Source organism: Macrobrachium nipponense, chromosome 5 (assembly GCF_015104395.2).
Source record: "Macrobrachium nipponense isolate FS-2020 chromosome 5, ASM1510439v2, whole genome shotgun sequence".
Taxonomy (NCBI): Eukaryota; Metazoa; Arthropoda; class Malacostraca; order Decapoda; family Palaemonidae; genus Macrobrachium; species Macrobrachium nipponense.
In genome coordinates, this window is record NC_061107.1 from 28,864,902 (window position 1) to 28,882,316 (window position 17,415).

A 17,415-nucleotide genomic window follows, 5' to 3' on the forward strand; every position below is an offset into this window, starting at 1 on the left:
CCCAGTACTTTGAAGGGGGGAAAGGCGTAGACATCTAGACCTGTCCAATCTAGGAGAAACGCATCCACTGATACTGCTCCTGGGTCTGAGATCGGGGAGCAGTAAAGTTCGATCCTTGCGTTCCTTGCTGTTGCAAAGAGGTCGATGTGAGGCCTGCCCCATCTTCTCCACAAGTCTTGGCATACCTCTGAGTGGAGGGTCCACTCGGAAGGCAGGAGTTGATTCTTCCTGCTCAGGAGATCGGCCCTGACGTTCCTTTCTCCCTGTACGAATCTGGTGAGAAGACTGATCTTCCTTGTTTGAGACCACAGCAGAAGATCCCTTGCTGTTTCGTACAGGGAGAAGGAGTGTGTCCCCCCCCTGTTTTTTTGATGTACGCCAAGGCTGTTGTGTTTGTCCGAATTGGACGCAACTACTGCATTTCGGACGTGGGGCTTCGAAGGCTTTCAATGCCATCCAGACTGCCATCAACTCTTTCTTGTTGATGTGCCAGGACACCTGATCCCCCTTCCAGGTGCCTGACACTTCTCTTGTCGAGCGTCGCTCCCCAACCGACCTGCTTCCGACGCGTCGGAAAACAACACATGGTTGGGGTTCGGCATGTAAAGAGACATTCCTTCCACAAAACGAAGTGGGTTGTTCCACCACCGAAGGTCCCTCTTGATTCCCCTTGAGATCTTGAAGGAGAACTCCAGATCTAGGGAGAGACGCCTCCAGTTCTGGTATAGGAAGAACTGTAGAGGCCTGAGATGTAACCTTCCTAGAGAAACGAATTGCTCCAACGAGGAGAGTGTCCCCAGCAGACTCATCCACTCCCTCTCTGTGCATGCATCTTTCTCTAGGAAGGTCGTTAGTTTCTCGTAGCAACGAGCTATCCTCTCTGGTGGCGACGGAAAAGGCCCGAAAAGCCAGAGAAGCTATCCCGAATCCCCAGATAGATCCGCTCTTGACTGGGGGTATTAATTGAAACTTCTGGAAGTTCACCAGAAGTCCCAGAGAACTTGCCAATGTAAGGGTCTTTTGAAGGTCCTCCAGACATCTTTCTTGAGACTCTGCTCTGATTAGCCAGTCGTCGAGATAAAGCGACACCCTCACTCCCTCCAAATGTAGCCACTGCGCCACGTTTTTCATTAACCCTGTGAAAACTTGGGGTGCAGTCGACAGGCCGAAGCACAAGGCCTTGAATTGGAAGATGTTTCCTCCCATCATGAATCACAGATACTTTCGTGAAGAAGGATGGATCGGCACATGAAAGTAAGCGTCCTGAAGGTCTAGTGACACCATCCAGTCCCCTGGACGAAGAGCCGCTAACACTGAGGAAATTGTCTCCATGGCGAACTTCCTCTTTTCCACAAAGACGTTCAGGGCGCTTACATCCAAAACCGGTCTCCATCCTCCTGAGTTCTTCGGAACTAGGAATAGTCTGTTGTAAAAACCCGCAGAGCGGGGATCTTTCACTAGTTCTATAGCCTCCTTCTCTAGCATGAGATCTACTGCTAGAGAAAGGGCTTGATTCATGATGGGGTCCTTGTACTTGGCCACCAACTCCCTCGGAGTTGTCGTCAATGGTGGTCTTGACGAGAAGGGAATGAGGTATCCTTTGCTGACAATCGATAGGGACCAATTGTCTGCCCCTTTGTGGGCCCAGACGTCGGCAAATTTCAGTAGTCTGGCACCCACTGATGTCTGGAGTCCTTGATCGCTATTTCTTCCCTCTGACTGACCTAGAGAAGGTTTTACCTCTCTTAAAAGGTCTAGTTCCTCTGGTTGAAGAACCTCTGACAGCGGGTCCTCCTCAGAAAGGGCTCCTGCCTCAGAGGAGTCTCTTTCTTGGCCTTGGGTTGGAAGACAGAGTGAGGTTTCCTGGCCGCCTGGGCTAACATGTCCTGAGTAGCCTTAGCTGAAAGGGCACTCGAGACATCCTGAATAATTTTCTTGGGGAAAAGAAGAAGAGAGAGTTGAGCATACATAAGAGAGGCCCTTTGTGCATGTGAAACTGCCTTAGTGAGAAACGAACGCAGTAGACTGACCGCTTCTTAATAACTCCAGCTCCAAACAGTGAGGAGACTTCACTCGAGCCTGTCTCTCACTGCTTTGTCCATGCAAGTGAGGACGCAGTTAAGATCTTCAGGAGACAGTGAATCCGGGGTCTGGGTCTTATTAGCCAGAACTCCTAAAGACCAATCAAGGAAGTTGAAAACTTCCAGGACTCGGAACATTCCCTTCAGTAGGTGGTCAAGTTCGTTCATCCCCCACGTAGTCTTGGCGGACAGGAGGGCGGATCGACGAGCAGAATCCACCAATGAAGAGAAGTCCGAGTCCGCAGACGAAGGGAGAGCGAGGCCTAAAGGTTCGCCCGATTCGTACCAGAATCCTAATCTGCCCAGTCAGTTTAGACGGAGGGAAAGGGAAAGAGAAACAGTTTCCCCTTTCTCTTCCTTAGAAAGGAGCCATTCCCCAAAACCTCTAAGCGCCTTCTTCATGGAAAAACAGTAGGTTTCATCCTTTTACACAAGATTGAAACCTTCCGAAGTCTTCGAAGTGGAGAATAAAGAAAGAGGAGAAGAGGAGCCACCAGGAGAAAGGATATCTCCGAACTCTTCGCAGGAGCAAATCTGTTAACCTCTTATAGGAGGAAACAGAGGAGTCTTTTGGTCCTTCTTCTTCTGAGGGATCCTGTTCTTCCTGAGCTGAAGAACCCTCATGATCCTTAGAGGCGCGATTATCCTTATAAAAGTCTCTAGAGGAAGAAAGACGTTTACGTCTTGGAGACAAAGCTTCAGAAACGTGCCTACTTGCAAAATCCTTCTTGTCTGGAGGAGTGCGTTTTCCAGATTCTTGGAGCCTAACAGGAGTAAGGCGGCTGTCAGGAGCAGAGCGCCTGTTTGAAGAAAAACTTCTATCAGGCTCTTGGCGCCTATCCAAAGGAGAGCGGCTACCAGGCAAACAGCGCCTGCCATACGAGAAGCGGCTACCAGGCTTTTGGCGCCTGAACCGAGGAGAGAGGATCTCTGGCGACGAGCGCCTACTAGGTGAGCGCCTACAAGGGGAGAAGCGCCTGCTAGGATCTCGGCGCCTGACTCGAGGAGAGTGAAAGTCAGGAGAAGAGCGCCTGCCAGGAGAAACGCGCCTAACAAGCTCTTCACGCCTGTCCAGCGAAGAGCGCCTGTCCGATTTAGGGCGCTTATCAACAGGAGAGTGGAGGCGAGACGAGGTGCGGCTACAAGGCGAGTAGCGCCTACTAGGCTCTTGTTGCCTATTAAGGGGAGAGATTCTGTCTCGAGAAGAGCGTCTGTAGGGCGAAGATCTCCTACGAGAAGCCTGCTCCTTGTCCGAAGGAGACACAAAGGAATCCTGTCTGTCAGGCGACTGACGCTTGGACGAAGCCGGGATCTTGTCCGTAGAAGAAATCCTCCTGCGAGACTCCGAACGCCCATAAGAGTGAGCCGCTTCCGTCGCATAGCGAGAGTCGGGAGAGGGGAGCCTGGACTTCTTTACAGGCAGCGAGACGTCCTTCCTACGACGAGAAGTCACGCAAAGAGAGTCAGCCAGAGCCGAAATCTGTGCCTGAAGACTAGCCAAAACCCTTGCAGGAGATTTTCCAACGTCTTGAACAGGTGACGAGGCTCGATCTCTGCTCGGGGAACGATACTCAAGAGATCTCTTCCGTTTCTTCGCTTCCCCACCTCAGGCTCTTCCGAAAAAACTCAGGGCTGGAGGGAAGGGCACAGGGAGTGTTCCAGGCTCTCTTCGAAGGGCGCGAGGCTTCCGAAGAGCTCCATCCTCGTTAGGAGGAGTGGGCGAAGGCGAAGACGAGAAGCATTTGCACAAGAACTTCTCTCTTGGCGCGATCCAAGGTAGCCTGGGAACGAGCAACAGGCGCTACCGAGGGGACGCCTGACCGGTGGGGATGCTCCCTAACCTTCCTGGCGGCTTTCGACTTTTCCTCCTCCACTGGGACTGGGAGTCTGGAAGAGGTCTAGGCCTGGAAGCATTAGGAGCCGATCAGACGCACCCTCCACTGCACTGGGATCACTGCACAATTCACTATTAGAATCACTCTTACCTTCCAAATGTTTAATTTTCCTCTCCATGCTACGAATGGTGGCTTTCATGGAAGCCACTTCCGAAGGCGCATCTTCGGCTTCGATGCAGGGAGCAGGAGCCTGAAACTGACAAAGAGCTGACTGTAAAATAGGATTATCTACATCCAACTCGCTAATACGAGATCTACTACTGCTCCTAGAAGAAGCTTTCCTAACTTTATCTTTTTCAAGCTTCCTTAAGTAGGAAGACAAAGACTTCCATTCATCTTCATTCAGCTTTTCACATTCGTTACAAGGGTTATTAAAGGTGCATTCATTCCCTCTACACTTCAAACATACTGTGTGAGGGTCTACCGCAGCTTTCGGTAGCCTCACCTTACACTCAGTCATACAACAAACTCTGAACATAGCAGTTTTCTTAGTATCAACATCAGACATCATGAATCCAAAGAAAAATCCAAAGAAAAGTCAAATAACGGTCCACAAATCGCGAATGCCAGGCCAAAAGATCAGGTACTTCACCAAAAGTCCGTAGAAACAATCCAGGGCAAAAACGAGCAAAGAATCCAACTGTCAAGAGGTACCGACAACAGGTGTAGTCGACACCGACGACAGAAAAAATCTGGCAAGAAAGGTATGTTGGTTCTTACACCCGCTTCCCACGCGGCGGGTAAGGTAGATCACCTGACCTACCTGTCGAGTTTGCCACGAGTTTTGAATTCGTGTCGGACAGTCAAGAGACGTATAAGCTAAGTATATGTCTGACAGGAAAGTTCATGTACAAAAAGAGTATACTAAGTACTTCTCCATTGCTTAAAAAATATATTTTAGTTACAAAAAAACTGTATTTGTTTATTAGTACTAGACATAAACCAGAAACCCCAGAGTGCCATGCTAAAGATTGATATTAGAGAGTTCAGAGGATATGGATCAAGTCAGAGGTGTTTGCATATGAATGAGAAGAGTCAAAGGGGCTTGCATTATCAGAAGAGACTAGTTAACCAGTGACAATGATAGGGCCAGTACAGAAAGAACCAAAACTTATGATGAGTTAGATCACTGAAATAGAATTTTACTGGCAAATTTAGGAGAGTTTCATGAGGCATGATTAATCATAATATCCAATTCAATGTTGACTTGTATTTGACTGTCCTGAATGCATGACTCGATTAAAAATGGGATTTCCTACACAATATGTTTTTAGGTATTTCTGTCTTGCATGCTCGAGCAACTTAAATTAAATGTAATCTGCCCTCTTTCTAAAAAGTTTGGTCTTATGAAGATAAATACTCTAGGTTCTCAACGCACACATAAGCATAATTATCTTCTCTACTCTTAATAGTACTGGCAACAATGGAGGAGAGGAAAGGTGCGAACTTGAAGACTTGGTTTTGACCACAAAACCAGATAGTATGTACAAAATGTCTAATACTATGCAAGTTCTTGGACTGAGTAACTGAAATGGAGAGAGCATGCAACTTTATTAACTTTCCTATAACATGTATGTGCCAGAGTTACAAGAAATAAATAAAGTAAATCACATGAGTGTGTTGATGATTTTATCTCTCCTGTTTGTGAACCAGCTTGTATTAATATAGTTCACAACTTCATTTTGTAATTACTTCAAAAACGAGGCTGTCGTATATGTGAAGAAGTTCCTACAATGGCAGGTGCTAAACCAGTGCCAGACCAGGCAATTGATTAAGTGATATGCGAGGGATTTTGGGGACAGATTAGAGCTTTTCCCTATTATCTTTGTTAATCTCTAGAGTTCCCTCCATTGGCAAACATGTCATAATCTGAACAACCCCAAAATGGTTTTTAACAGAGTTTTGGGACTTCAGAGGTGTTTCAAAACAAGTGAGATATCCAATGAAAGTGGTTTGAGGTTTCTCATATGTACCTCATTCTCAAAACTCTTGCACACAATTTGTAACTCATTAGACGAACCTCAGTCCATATTTATGATTCTTAAAAATTGTGATACATACAATTTGTAAACCTTAACAGATAAACTGAAAGACTGCATACATGCCACTGAAACCAGGGAAATAGGTACTGTACAAGGATTTCCCCTTGGACCGATACAGTCAGAATATACACTATTTGGCAGGCTCTACAATGACTGTGGCAGCTTTGCTCCAAAACCCTCATCTGAAACTACATACCCATTTGATAATTACCAGGAGTGTAGGTGGAACAGCACAGAACACACTTATGTTCTCTTAAAAACCAATACGTAATGGGGTTACTAAGATTATGACATGTTGTCACTGTTGACTGATGGAGGGAGCTCTCTAGAGATTAACAAAGAGAATAGGAGAAAGCTCTAATCTGTCCCCCAGATCCTTCGTATACCACCTGACCAAACTGCCTAGTCTAGTACTGGTTTAGCATCTTCACATACCTGACAGGCTCATTTTGGAACTAATTCCTAGGTGAAGTTGTGAACCATATAGATACAGGCTAGTTCACAAACACAAAGAGATAAAATCATCAACACCCTCATGTGATCTATTTATCTTTATTTATTTCTTTGAAAATGTATCCACAAATTCACTACTGTCTCTCTGAGACCCTTCAAGCCATTTAACTCCTTATACTTATTTTCATTTATCCAAGTTGTTTCCATGTTGCTATGTGAATAAGTAGTAATGGTGTACGTAATAAAAAGAGAGAGAGAGAGAGATTAGAGAGAGAGAGTAGAGAGAGAGAGAGAGAGAGAGAGAGAGAGAGAGAGAGAGAGAGAGAGAATACTACTAAGCTTGCTCAGTATTACATGTACAGTCGATCCTCATTAAGACGAACTAATAGGGGGGCAAAGGTGTCCCTCTTAGCCAATTGTCTGGTTTATCTGGTAATACCTTTATATATACCTATAAATATACTGTATTTTGTTATTTTTATAGAGTATGAATAATTAACCAAAGAAATGTTTGTATTAAACCTCATAGTAAATGATGAAAAATGAAGCATAAAACATGATAAAAATTATATAATTCAGCCTTACATGTACTTGCCTAAGCCAAGACATGAATGCATAATTGGGTAATCAACATATATACTGTTAAATGAATGCGAGATCATTACGGTAGTCAATCAAATAGTGGGACAATTAAGACCATATGTTCATTAACACATTTTGTTTACAAGAAAAACATTCCGTAAAATGCAAAGATATACATGATCCAAATAATTGTAACTCAACTAGTGAATTTTAACAATAAGTAAGACTAAAAAATACAGTTTATCACATAGATCTTGGAGAGGATTGTTCCTTATTGTTACTAACTTCAACAGTTTGCAGTTGTATTTTTGAATTGAAATGTCTACTATAAACAGAGCAGAAGTAGAGGACTGTTATTGGCTAACAGATCACCATGGCAACCAGCCAGCCAATCAGATTTAGCTGTATTCTGTCTGTAAGTGCATGTGTTTTGAATACAATGCGTAGTTTTTAACTGCATATGTATTTTACTGATTTTATGAAAAATAGCATGAATTACTTCCTTCAAAATTGCTGAAATATAAATAATAAAAATGATAGAATTAAGCTGCATAAAGTTACTGGTAATCTCTCTCTCTCTCTCTCTCTCTCTCTCTCTCTCTCTCTCTCTCTCTCTCTCTCTCATGTCATTTGTCACATAAACAAGTACAATTGTTCAGTAACTCAGCTTATGACATGTGTTCATAAAGTTTAACTTTGTCATATCTTTCTTTCCTAAAAACATTCAAAGCATTGTACTGTAGCTACCAGTCTGGCAGTAGATTGATTGGTAAAACTGTTGGCTACGGTACTTCCTACCCATTCAGACAATAGCGTGTCGTAATGACCACACATACAGCTTACTAGTTAAATTAATTATAAGCTAAAAGCATTTTAGTATAGTACTACAGTATAAATACAGGACTGTATATATAAAAATAATTATATAAATAAGTTTATATACCTTTGGTAAAGAAAATGGAAAATGGTACGCGATAAGCAGAGGAACACTAACTATCTTAAATCGTGGATGAACATACAGATTTTAATTAAATCGGATGACTCTCCTCGTCCGTATTATCCAATAACCAGATTAATGAGGTCTGGTTTACCAAGGGCCTACTGTACAGTGGTCGTATTCATGGGGGATGTATACAAGACTCCCCCACGAGTAGTTAGAATCTGCGAATAGTTGGAACCCTTATAAAAATGCTGAAAACAGCCTATTTTGTTGGTTAAAACTCAAGAAAAACCCACTAAAAATTTGTATACTTGGTTTTTTAATAGTTTTATCACAAAAAGTGCATTTTATGATGAAACTGACAAAAAACCAGGAATTTCTGGATATTTCTCATAGAAAAATACCGTGCATAGGCAAATTTTCTGCAACTAATGGGGGTAAATGTTCCTGAGAGAAATCCGTGAATGCGTGAGTCTGCGAATCCGGAGAGCGCGAATACGGGGGTCCACTCTATACTAATTAGCATAATGTATGCTTTAATAAAGCTAATGCTGCATGCCTTTACAAACTGCTGTAAAGTTCTTAGTTAATTTGACAATATGCCATGTACGGGCTAAATATATTTTATATTATATTTCCATTAATCTGCATCTACCTTAGATCTACTTGCATGAATAATAGCACAGTTATTAAAACTCAAAATGCCTTGTAAACTTAGAGCACAGGAATGCCTTACACTAGTTGATGCATGGGCAGCATTATCCCTGCTAATAGTGAAGCAAGAGGGCTGTACTTACAATACTACTCCTTATTAACATCCAGAAGGTGGCAAAAATGTTATTGTCATGATACAATAAAGTTTGTTCATACTTACCTGGCAGATATATATATACGTAGCTGTATTCTCCGACGTCCGACAGAATTTCAAAACTCCCGGCACACGCAGTGGGCGGCCAGGTGGTTAGTACCCATTCCCGCCGCTGGGAGGCGGATATCAGGAACCATTCCCATTTTCTATTCAGATTTTTCATACCACTGTCCCCTGAGGGGAGGTGGGTGGGTACTTATTTATATATATCTGCCAGGTAAGTATGAACAAACTTTATTGTATCATGACAATAACATTTTGTTCATGAAACTTACCTGTCAGATATATATATAGCTGAATCCCACCATTGGAGGTGGGAAGGGACAGAATAGAAGGATTTTAGGAAACAAATTACATGCAGATGATTGACATCTTGGTTCCTTACCTGTTAGCATAGCTGACTTCGTGATTACTGTCACTCAAGTCTGCTTCTGCTTTACTAGAGTCTCCAGCAAGGTAGTGACCTATATAGCTGGTGAGTTCTAGATGATCTGTCAACGGGAGCGTGACCACAATGTGACTAGACCATATTGACCATACTGTGAGGGCAACGAAGCTAAAAACCACCACCTGACCTAACCTATCAAAGTTAGTCCCATAACTTCTAGGCTAAAGAAAGGGAAAGCGCCTCAAGCGACCAACCCTTCAACCATAAACCAACACCATAAAATTAAAAGCATACCTATCCCTTTTCTATAGGATAGGATTCGTGCTGCTTCCTGCCCCCAATAACATTTCTGCTGATATGTATGGTCCTAGCGACTCGCAGTTCTCATATGCCGTCTTCACATCCAGCAGGTATGTGAGCGACACAGAGTTGCTTCGCCAAAAAAAAAAAGTAGCACTAATGATATCGCTAAGTGCCATATTCTTTTGAAATGCCATTGAGGTTGCGACAGCTCTCACCTCATGGGCTTTTATTTTCAAAAGTTTCAGATCACCATCCGGGCAGGACGCATGGGCCTCCCTTATGGTGCTTCGTAAAAAGAATGCCAGTGCATTCTTCGACATAGGAAAGTCGAGTCTCTTAACAGAGCACCATAGATTTTCAGAAGGACCCCGACAGTCTTTAGTCTTTTGCAAATAAAATTTGAGAGCCCTGACAGGGCACAGGACTCTCTCTGGCTCTTGACCGATGAACTCTGCTAACCCCTTGATTTCAAAGGTTTTCGGCCAGGGGTTAGATGGGTTTTCATTCTTAGCTAAGAAATTAGGATTCAGGGAGCACACTGCACTGTGTCCTCTGAAACCCACATCTTTACTCATTGCTTGAATTTCACTAACCCTTTTAGCCGTGGCAAGAGCAGTTAGGAAAATAGCCTTCCTTGTAGTGTCTTTCAACGAGGCAGCATGTAGAGGTTCAAACGGAGCCGACATCAAGAACCTTAGAACTACGTCAAGGTTCCATGATGGGACCTTCGGTTGCGGTACTTTAGATGTTTCAAACGATCTCAAAAGATCGTGAAGGTCTTTATTATTTGTCAGGTCTAACCCTCTGTGACGGAAGACAGCTGACAGCATACTTTTATATCCTTTTATTGTCGGCACTGCAAGTCTGTCCACATTTCTCAAATGCAGGAGAAACTCAGCGATTTGGTTCACAGAGGTCGTGGAGGAGGAAATACCTTTCTTCCTACACCACCTCCTGAAGACAGCCCACTTCGATTGATAAACCGCTCGAGAGGAAGCTCTCCTCGCATTGGCAATAGCCTCTGCCACTGGTCTTGAAAAACCTCTCGCTCTGGCCAACTTCTTGATAGTCTGAACGCAGTTAGACTCAGAGCGGAGAGGTTTCCGTGGTACCTCTCGAAGTGGGGCTGTTTGAGAAGATCTACTCTCTCTGGCAGGGTTCTTGGGAAGTCTACCAGAAGAGACATGACCTCCGTGAACCAATCGCTTGAGGGCCAAAAGGGGGCGATCAGAGTCATTCTCGCTCCTGGCGACGCCGCAAACTTCCTTATTACCTCTCCTAAGTTTGAACGGGGGAGAAAAGGCGGTAACGTCCATCCCCGTCCAGTCCATAGGATGGCATCTATCGCTATTGCTTCTGGGTCGAGAACTGGAGAGCAATAAATCGGAAGCCTCTTCGTTTTCGAGGTTGCGAAGAGGTCGACTAGCGGTCGTCCCCACAACTTCCATAGTTTTTGGCAAACCTCTAGATGGAGGATCCATTCTGTGGGAAGCATCTGATTTTGACAGCTTAAAAGATCCGCTCGAACATTTTGTATTCCTGAAATGAACCTTGTTAGGATCACTATGCTTCGAGCTTTCGCCCATAGAAGGATGTCTCTCGCTACCATGAACAGTGATCGAGAGTGTGTCCCCCCCTGCTTTTTTATGTAAGCGAGAGCCGTAGTGTTGTCCGAGTTGATCTGGACAACTCGGCCCACCAATCGTTCTTCGAAGAATTAAAGAGCCAACCGAATGGCCTCCAATTCTTTTAAGTTTATGTGCCAGGACCTCTGTTCCCCTCTCCAGAGGCCTGACACTTCCTCCTTGCCTAGTGTTGCTCCCCAGCCCACCATGGAGGCGTCTGAGAACAACACTAGGTCGGGGCTCAAAAGGTTGAGGGACAGTCCTTCCGAAAGTTTGATTGGATCTTGCCACCACTTCAGTTGATCCTTGACCTCTTGTGAGATCACCAAAGTCGAGTCTAGATTCTGTTTGTCCTTCCAGTTCTCTGCCAGAAAAAACTGGAGTGGCCTGAGGTGCAACCTCCCTAGGGAAACAAACTTCTCCAGCGAAGAAATGGTTCCCAGCAGACTCATCCATTCCTTCGCCGAGCATGTTTCTTTCCCTAAGAAAGCTGACACTTTTTCTAAGCATTTCTGCTGACGTTCCTTTGATGGAAAAGCTTGAAAAGCCGCTGAATCCATCTGAATCCCCAGATACACGATGGACTGCGTGGGGATCAGATGGGACTTCTCGTAATTGACTATTAACTATTAGGCCCAGGGCCTTCGTCAGCTGCAATGTCGTCTGAAGGTCCTCCAGGCACCTTGACTCCGAAGACGACCTGATTAGCCAGTCGTCCAGGTAGAGCGAGACTCTTATCTTCGATAGGTGAAGCCATTTTGCTACATTCCGCATGAGGAAAGTGAAAACCTTCGGTGCCGTATTCAGAGCAAAGCAAAGAGCCCTGAACTGGAAGACCTGCCCTTTTAAGACGAACCTCAGGAATTTCCTTGATTGAGGATGAATCGGGACGTGGAAATAAGTGTCTTGGAGGTCCAACGACACCATCCAATCCCCTGGTCTCAAGGCCCCTAACACAGACTGAAATGTTTCCATCCTGAATTTTTCCTTCATCACAAAAAGGTTCAGTCTGCTGACATCTAGGACAGGTCTCCATCCCCGAGACTGCTTCGGAACCAGGAATAACCTGTTGTAGAAGCCTGGGGAATCCAACATCAGGACTTCTTCTACGGCTTTCTTTTCTAACATTTGGTCTAGAAGGTCGAGCAGAACCTGTTGCTTCTCTGACTGGTATGCGGGCGACAGGTCTATCGGCTTCGTGCTCAAAGGAGGCGCAGAGAGGAAAGGGATCTTGTATCCTCTCTCGATCACATCTAGGGACCAGGTGTCTGACCCTATCATCCTCCATGCCTGAGCAAACAAGGTGAGTCTCGCACTACAGGTGCCTGAAGGGCAGAAATGTCAATTTTTTCCTCTCTTAATTGAAGAGGTCTTGCCTCTAAAGGACCCCCTTCCTCTCGAAAAACCTCTAGAGGAAGGTGCTCCACGAAAGGACTTTAATTTCTTCTTGGGGGCTTGTGCGGTTGAAGTAGAAGCCTGGGGAGTAGGGCGTCTGGAAGACTGAGTCAAGAGGTCCCGCGTTGCTTTCTCCTGCAAATTAACCGACAGATCCTTAATCATGGACTGCGGAAATAGATGTGTAGAGAAGGGGGTGAACAATAATTCTGCCTTCTGCGCGGGAGAAACCGCTTTCGCCGCAAAACTGCAATAGAGAGCTCTCTTTTTTAGCAGTCCGGTAGCAAAATGAGATGCTAATTCATCAGAGCCATCTCTTACTGCTCTATCCATGCAAGCCAGCACACTTGAAAGCTCTTCCAAAGAAATAGAGTCTTGACTCCTAGATTGTTAATCCAAGGCCCCCAAGCACCAATCCAAGAAGTTAAACACTTCCAGCGTCTTAAATATTCCCTTGAGATGATGATCTGTTTCTGACATCGTCCAAGAAACCTTCGCTGATGATAAATAAGACCTCCTCGGAGCGTCCACTAAATTTGCGAAATCGCCTTGAGAAGAAGACGGCGCTTTCAATCCTGCCTCTTCTCCCGTTTCGTACCAGATCCCCGCTCTCCCGCTCAGTCTAGATGGGGGAAGAGCAAAAGAAGTCTTCCCTTTAGCCTTCCTTGAATCCATCCAATCCTGAATTCTCTTAAACGCTCTCTTCGCAGAGAGCGAAGTGGCCATTTTAACGAAGCCAGGCGCCTTCCTGGCCTTCGATGAGGCTAATTGTGAAGGGGGAGAGCAAGGAACGGGCGCTTGAAAATTATCTGGGAACAAGTTCTTAAGAAGGTTCGTTAACGTCTTACAGTCTGAAGCCGCTGACGCTGTTGGCTCGTCATCATCCGTAGGGCACAAATCACTAGAAGAATCTCTCTCTCCATTATCAGTGTCCTTCAAAGATCGCGATGATAATAATCCTTGAGGTCCTGTTCGCAAGAGGGTGCCTCTTGTTGAAGAAGAGTTCGAAGTAACCAATCGTTGTTTCCTTGTTATCTTCGACACTTTAATATCTTGTGAAATATCTTGACGCTTCGGACTCAAACATTCTTCCAAGGCGTCCTGCCGAGCGTCCTGGCGAGTGTCCTGGCGAGCGTCCTGGCGAGCGTCCTGGCGAGCGTCCCGATATGTAAAATGCAGCGCGTCCTGAGAAGCGTCCTGGCGAGCGTCCTGATGTGTAAGACGCCGCGCGTACTGAGAAGCGTCAGCTCGAGCGTCCTGGCGAGCGTCCTGATGTATAAGACGCCGCGCGGCCTGAGAAGCGTCTGCTCGAGCATCCTGGCAAGCGCTTCGCTGCTTAAGACGCCGAGTGTCATAAGAAGCGTCTTCCCGAACGTCCTGAAGAGAACTTCGATGCACAGAACGTTGAACACTACCTGACGCTCCTTTAAAAGCGTCTTGATTATCTTCATGCAAAGCGGAACGCACAACCGAACCGTGAACTTCTGTCATGGATCTCTGAGCGTTCTCGGCCTTTTGACAAAGACACCGGCCGCCTGTGCGGCAACTCACGTCTCTGTCAAATTCGTCTCTCCTAGACGCCCTTTCATGAGGAACGCATTCACGTTCTCGAATGAGTCGGCTACTAGGAGGAGACTCAAAGGCCGAAAAATGCGGAGAAAGAGCCGGGGACTGCCTAGTCCTCTTAACAGGCAGCCACCGATCCTTCTTCCGATGACTAGGTTCTGCTTCTTTCTTCTCAAAATAGGAAGCTAACTGCTTTTGCATTTCTAAAAGAATTTCCCTTGATGGAGAACATTCTCGATCAGGAGAAGGACTCATCCTGTGCTAGGAAGAAGGGCGAGGGGATGCCCTTTCCTTCAACTCAGGAACAAATTTAGAGCGACTTGGATGCTCGAACGAGTCCTCCCCTGATGAAGTCTTGTTCCTTTTCTGCGGTGGAAAAGCTTCAAAATATTCAGGTGAAGAATCCAAACACTGATCAGAAGGACGTGAAGCGTCCTCTTCTCTGAAACCTCTCTTAAGAGGGCGAAAAGGACGACGGCCGCCTGTGCGGCACCTTGCGCCCCTGCCGCTCTCCCCATGAGAGGTCCTCCGAGAGTCCCAACCTCGGCGAGGAGAGGAAGCCTCGGAGGATGAGAAGCACTCTTTAAGGATCCGTGCCCGTGCACGAACCCTGGCAGCCTGAGATTCGTCCTCAGATTCTGCCGAAGGGACGTCAGACCGGTTATTAGATCCCGTAACCCTCCTTCGGCTTTCGGCTTGCCCTCTCCTAAGGCCTGGGAGTCCTGGCAGGGGGCCTAGGCTGGAGGAATTATGGGACCGATCTGACTCCCCCTCCACAACACTAGATGCACTAACACTATCATTGCACTTAGACACGTTTGATTGTAGAGCAATCACTTTCGATTCCAGGGCGTGAATCGACTCCATAATCGTAGATAATACATTTCCTTTCGTAGACACTTCCTGATTGTTCGGTGGCAATACAACAGGATTAGGTTGAATTACATCTACAGGAGGATTTAATGGAGATACAATCCTACCCTGACTTCTATTCACAGAAGCATTTCTAGAGGAAGACCTCCTGATTCTATCACGCTCAAGCTTTTTCACGTAAGAATCATATGCCTTCCACTCAACCTCAGTCAATTGCTCACACTCGATGCATCTATCATTCAACATACATACATGACTTCGACATTTCGAGCACACCGAATGAGGGTCTGCCGAAGCTTTCGGTAACCTCACCTTACATTCCTGCACCTCACACACCCTGAAGCTAGCAGGGCTAGATCCAGACATCGTAATCAAAGAAAAGTCAAAGCCAAAATCCAAATCAAATCCACTATCACGTATGCCAAGCCAACAAGCCAAATCAAAACCAAAAGTCAATCAGAATACTCAAGTTAGCACAAGAAGTTTCAAAATCCTAGGCGGAGGTCTGTAAACAGTAGTTTACCGACCGGCGACAGAGAAAAATCTGAATAGAAAATGGGAATGGTTCCTGATATCCGCCTCCCAGCGGCGGGAATGGGTACTAACCACCTGGCCGCCCACTGCGTGTGCCGGGAGTTTTGAAATTCTGTCGGACGTCGGAGAATACAGCTATATATATATCTGACAGGTAAGTTTCATGAACAAAACTCAAATTGGTAACAAAGATATCTAGTACATTGCAGAAGAGTTTTCAATAACTTTCCTTTACAACAAAAATGAGCTGATGGATAATGTAAATGAATTATAGCATTAAGTGATTTCAATGATACAAGAGAATGAGAAAGCCCTAAAGAAATAAGCAAGCTCTTGGAAACTTAATAAGTTGTGTGCAGTGTGCTGGACAAATGAAAAGTGAGCTATGTACTTAACTGTTTTGATCCAAGAATCCATATGCCATAATAATGGCTAGCACTACCGTTCTTTTCTCTTAAAAGAGCAAGTTGGACTCACACAAAGTCCATGTATTAGTTGTGAGTAATAGGTTTGGGGTGAAACAAACAAATTTTTAACTCTCGCCAAAGCAGCACAAATATAGAAATTATCTACACAATTTTGTAGTAGATAGTATTCTGCTTATCTTATTCATAGAATTCCATGGATATGGTACCATATAAATTATTAACTCTAAACATAGTATAACACTGGGCTATTTACCTGTGGTGGAGGTGTTCCACTCCATTTCTTAATAACTTTCCGGGAATCTCTTGTTATTGCGTCACCATGTCGAAACTTGCTGAAGGCCTCCTATGAAAATATTCATGATTAAACAAAAGACAGTTACAAATTAACACATAAAAAATAGAACAAAATAAATGATAAATTTTAAAAGTAATTTGTATTTTTCATCCTGTCATATTAAATTTTGAACTACATATACAAACCTGAGGTCCTTTACAATAGGAATTATTTCGGCACAGCTGGAAAACAATCATTTAACTTTAAACAAGATGATGAAGTACATACTAGTTAACTACTGACTATGGGTGGGAGTCCCGCCCACCCAGTCAGTATACACTCACTTTGCCTTTTGGCCCTAGAAGCAGAATGAGGGGTGACTGAGGTGGGCATAAAACTGTAAAAGACCTAAGGTTTGTATACTTAGGAAAAATATAAATTGCTCTTAAAATTTGTCATTTGTTCCTACAAAATATACAAATCATCAGTCCTTCACAATAGGACATCTTACTTCTTGGAGGGAAGATTCTCTGTAAGCTTCTGAATTGAATGGAGTTCGCCTCACCTGGGACTCTTCTGGATCACATAAGAGCAAAGTGTGAATGACTGTGTTCAATTGCTAGACTTATGGACCTTTCGAATTAATGTATGTACATGTACAGCAACTTTGCTTCAAAAAAGGCTTGGATGAACACAGAGCAGCATTCAAAACATTAAAAATAGGGTAACAATTGGGTTTGATTTATCATCACCCCCTCTCTCCACTTGCTAGAGAGAGGGAAGGACTTGCATCTATTAATCTAAATAAGATTATAGACAGGGTGCTCAGTTATCTAGGCTCATCTGCATGACCTGCCTAACCAGTTTAAAATGACACTGAATGTGACAAAAGTCTTGCAACCAGTTTTGGGAAGCATGACAAAACCTCATCTCTTCTGAGTGCCATACAGCCTGGTTGAAGGCCTAGGCCTCTACAGACAAGAAGACTAAGCAGACCTCCTTTTCCAGGTGAGCTTACCTGTGGGTTTGCATCACCTGCCTGGGACCCTGGCACCTTTCCTATGCAAGAATATGCCAAGGGTGAGCCCTCACAGTGAATCCTTGGTATTGGTAAAGACTAGAGTCCCAAGACAAGTGCACTTTGACACAAATCCCAAGCAGATCACAT

At 44.7% G+C, this 17,415-nt stretch overlaps 1 protein-coding gene across 1 annotated transcript in view; it reads right to left on the reverse strand.

Moving 5' to 3' along the window:
* Positions 1-17,415, reverse strand: part of LOC135215261 (golgin subfamily A member 6-like protein 22) — a 147,829-nt gene that overhangs the window by 96,186 nt on the left and 34,228 nt on the right. The window contains exon 5 of the mRNA XM_064249796.1: positions 16,227-16,316. Coding sequence (XP_064105866.1) covers positions 16,227-16,316 — 90 coding nt within the window. The remainder of the gene's footprint in view (positions 1-16,226; positions 16,317-17,415) is intronic.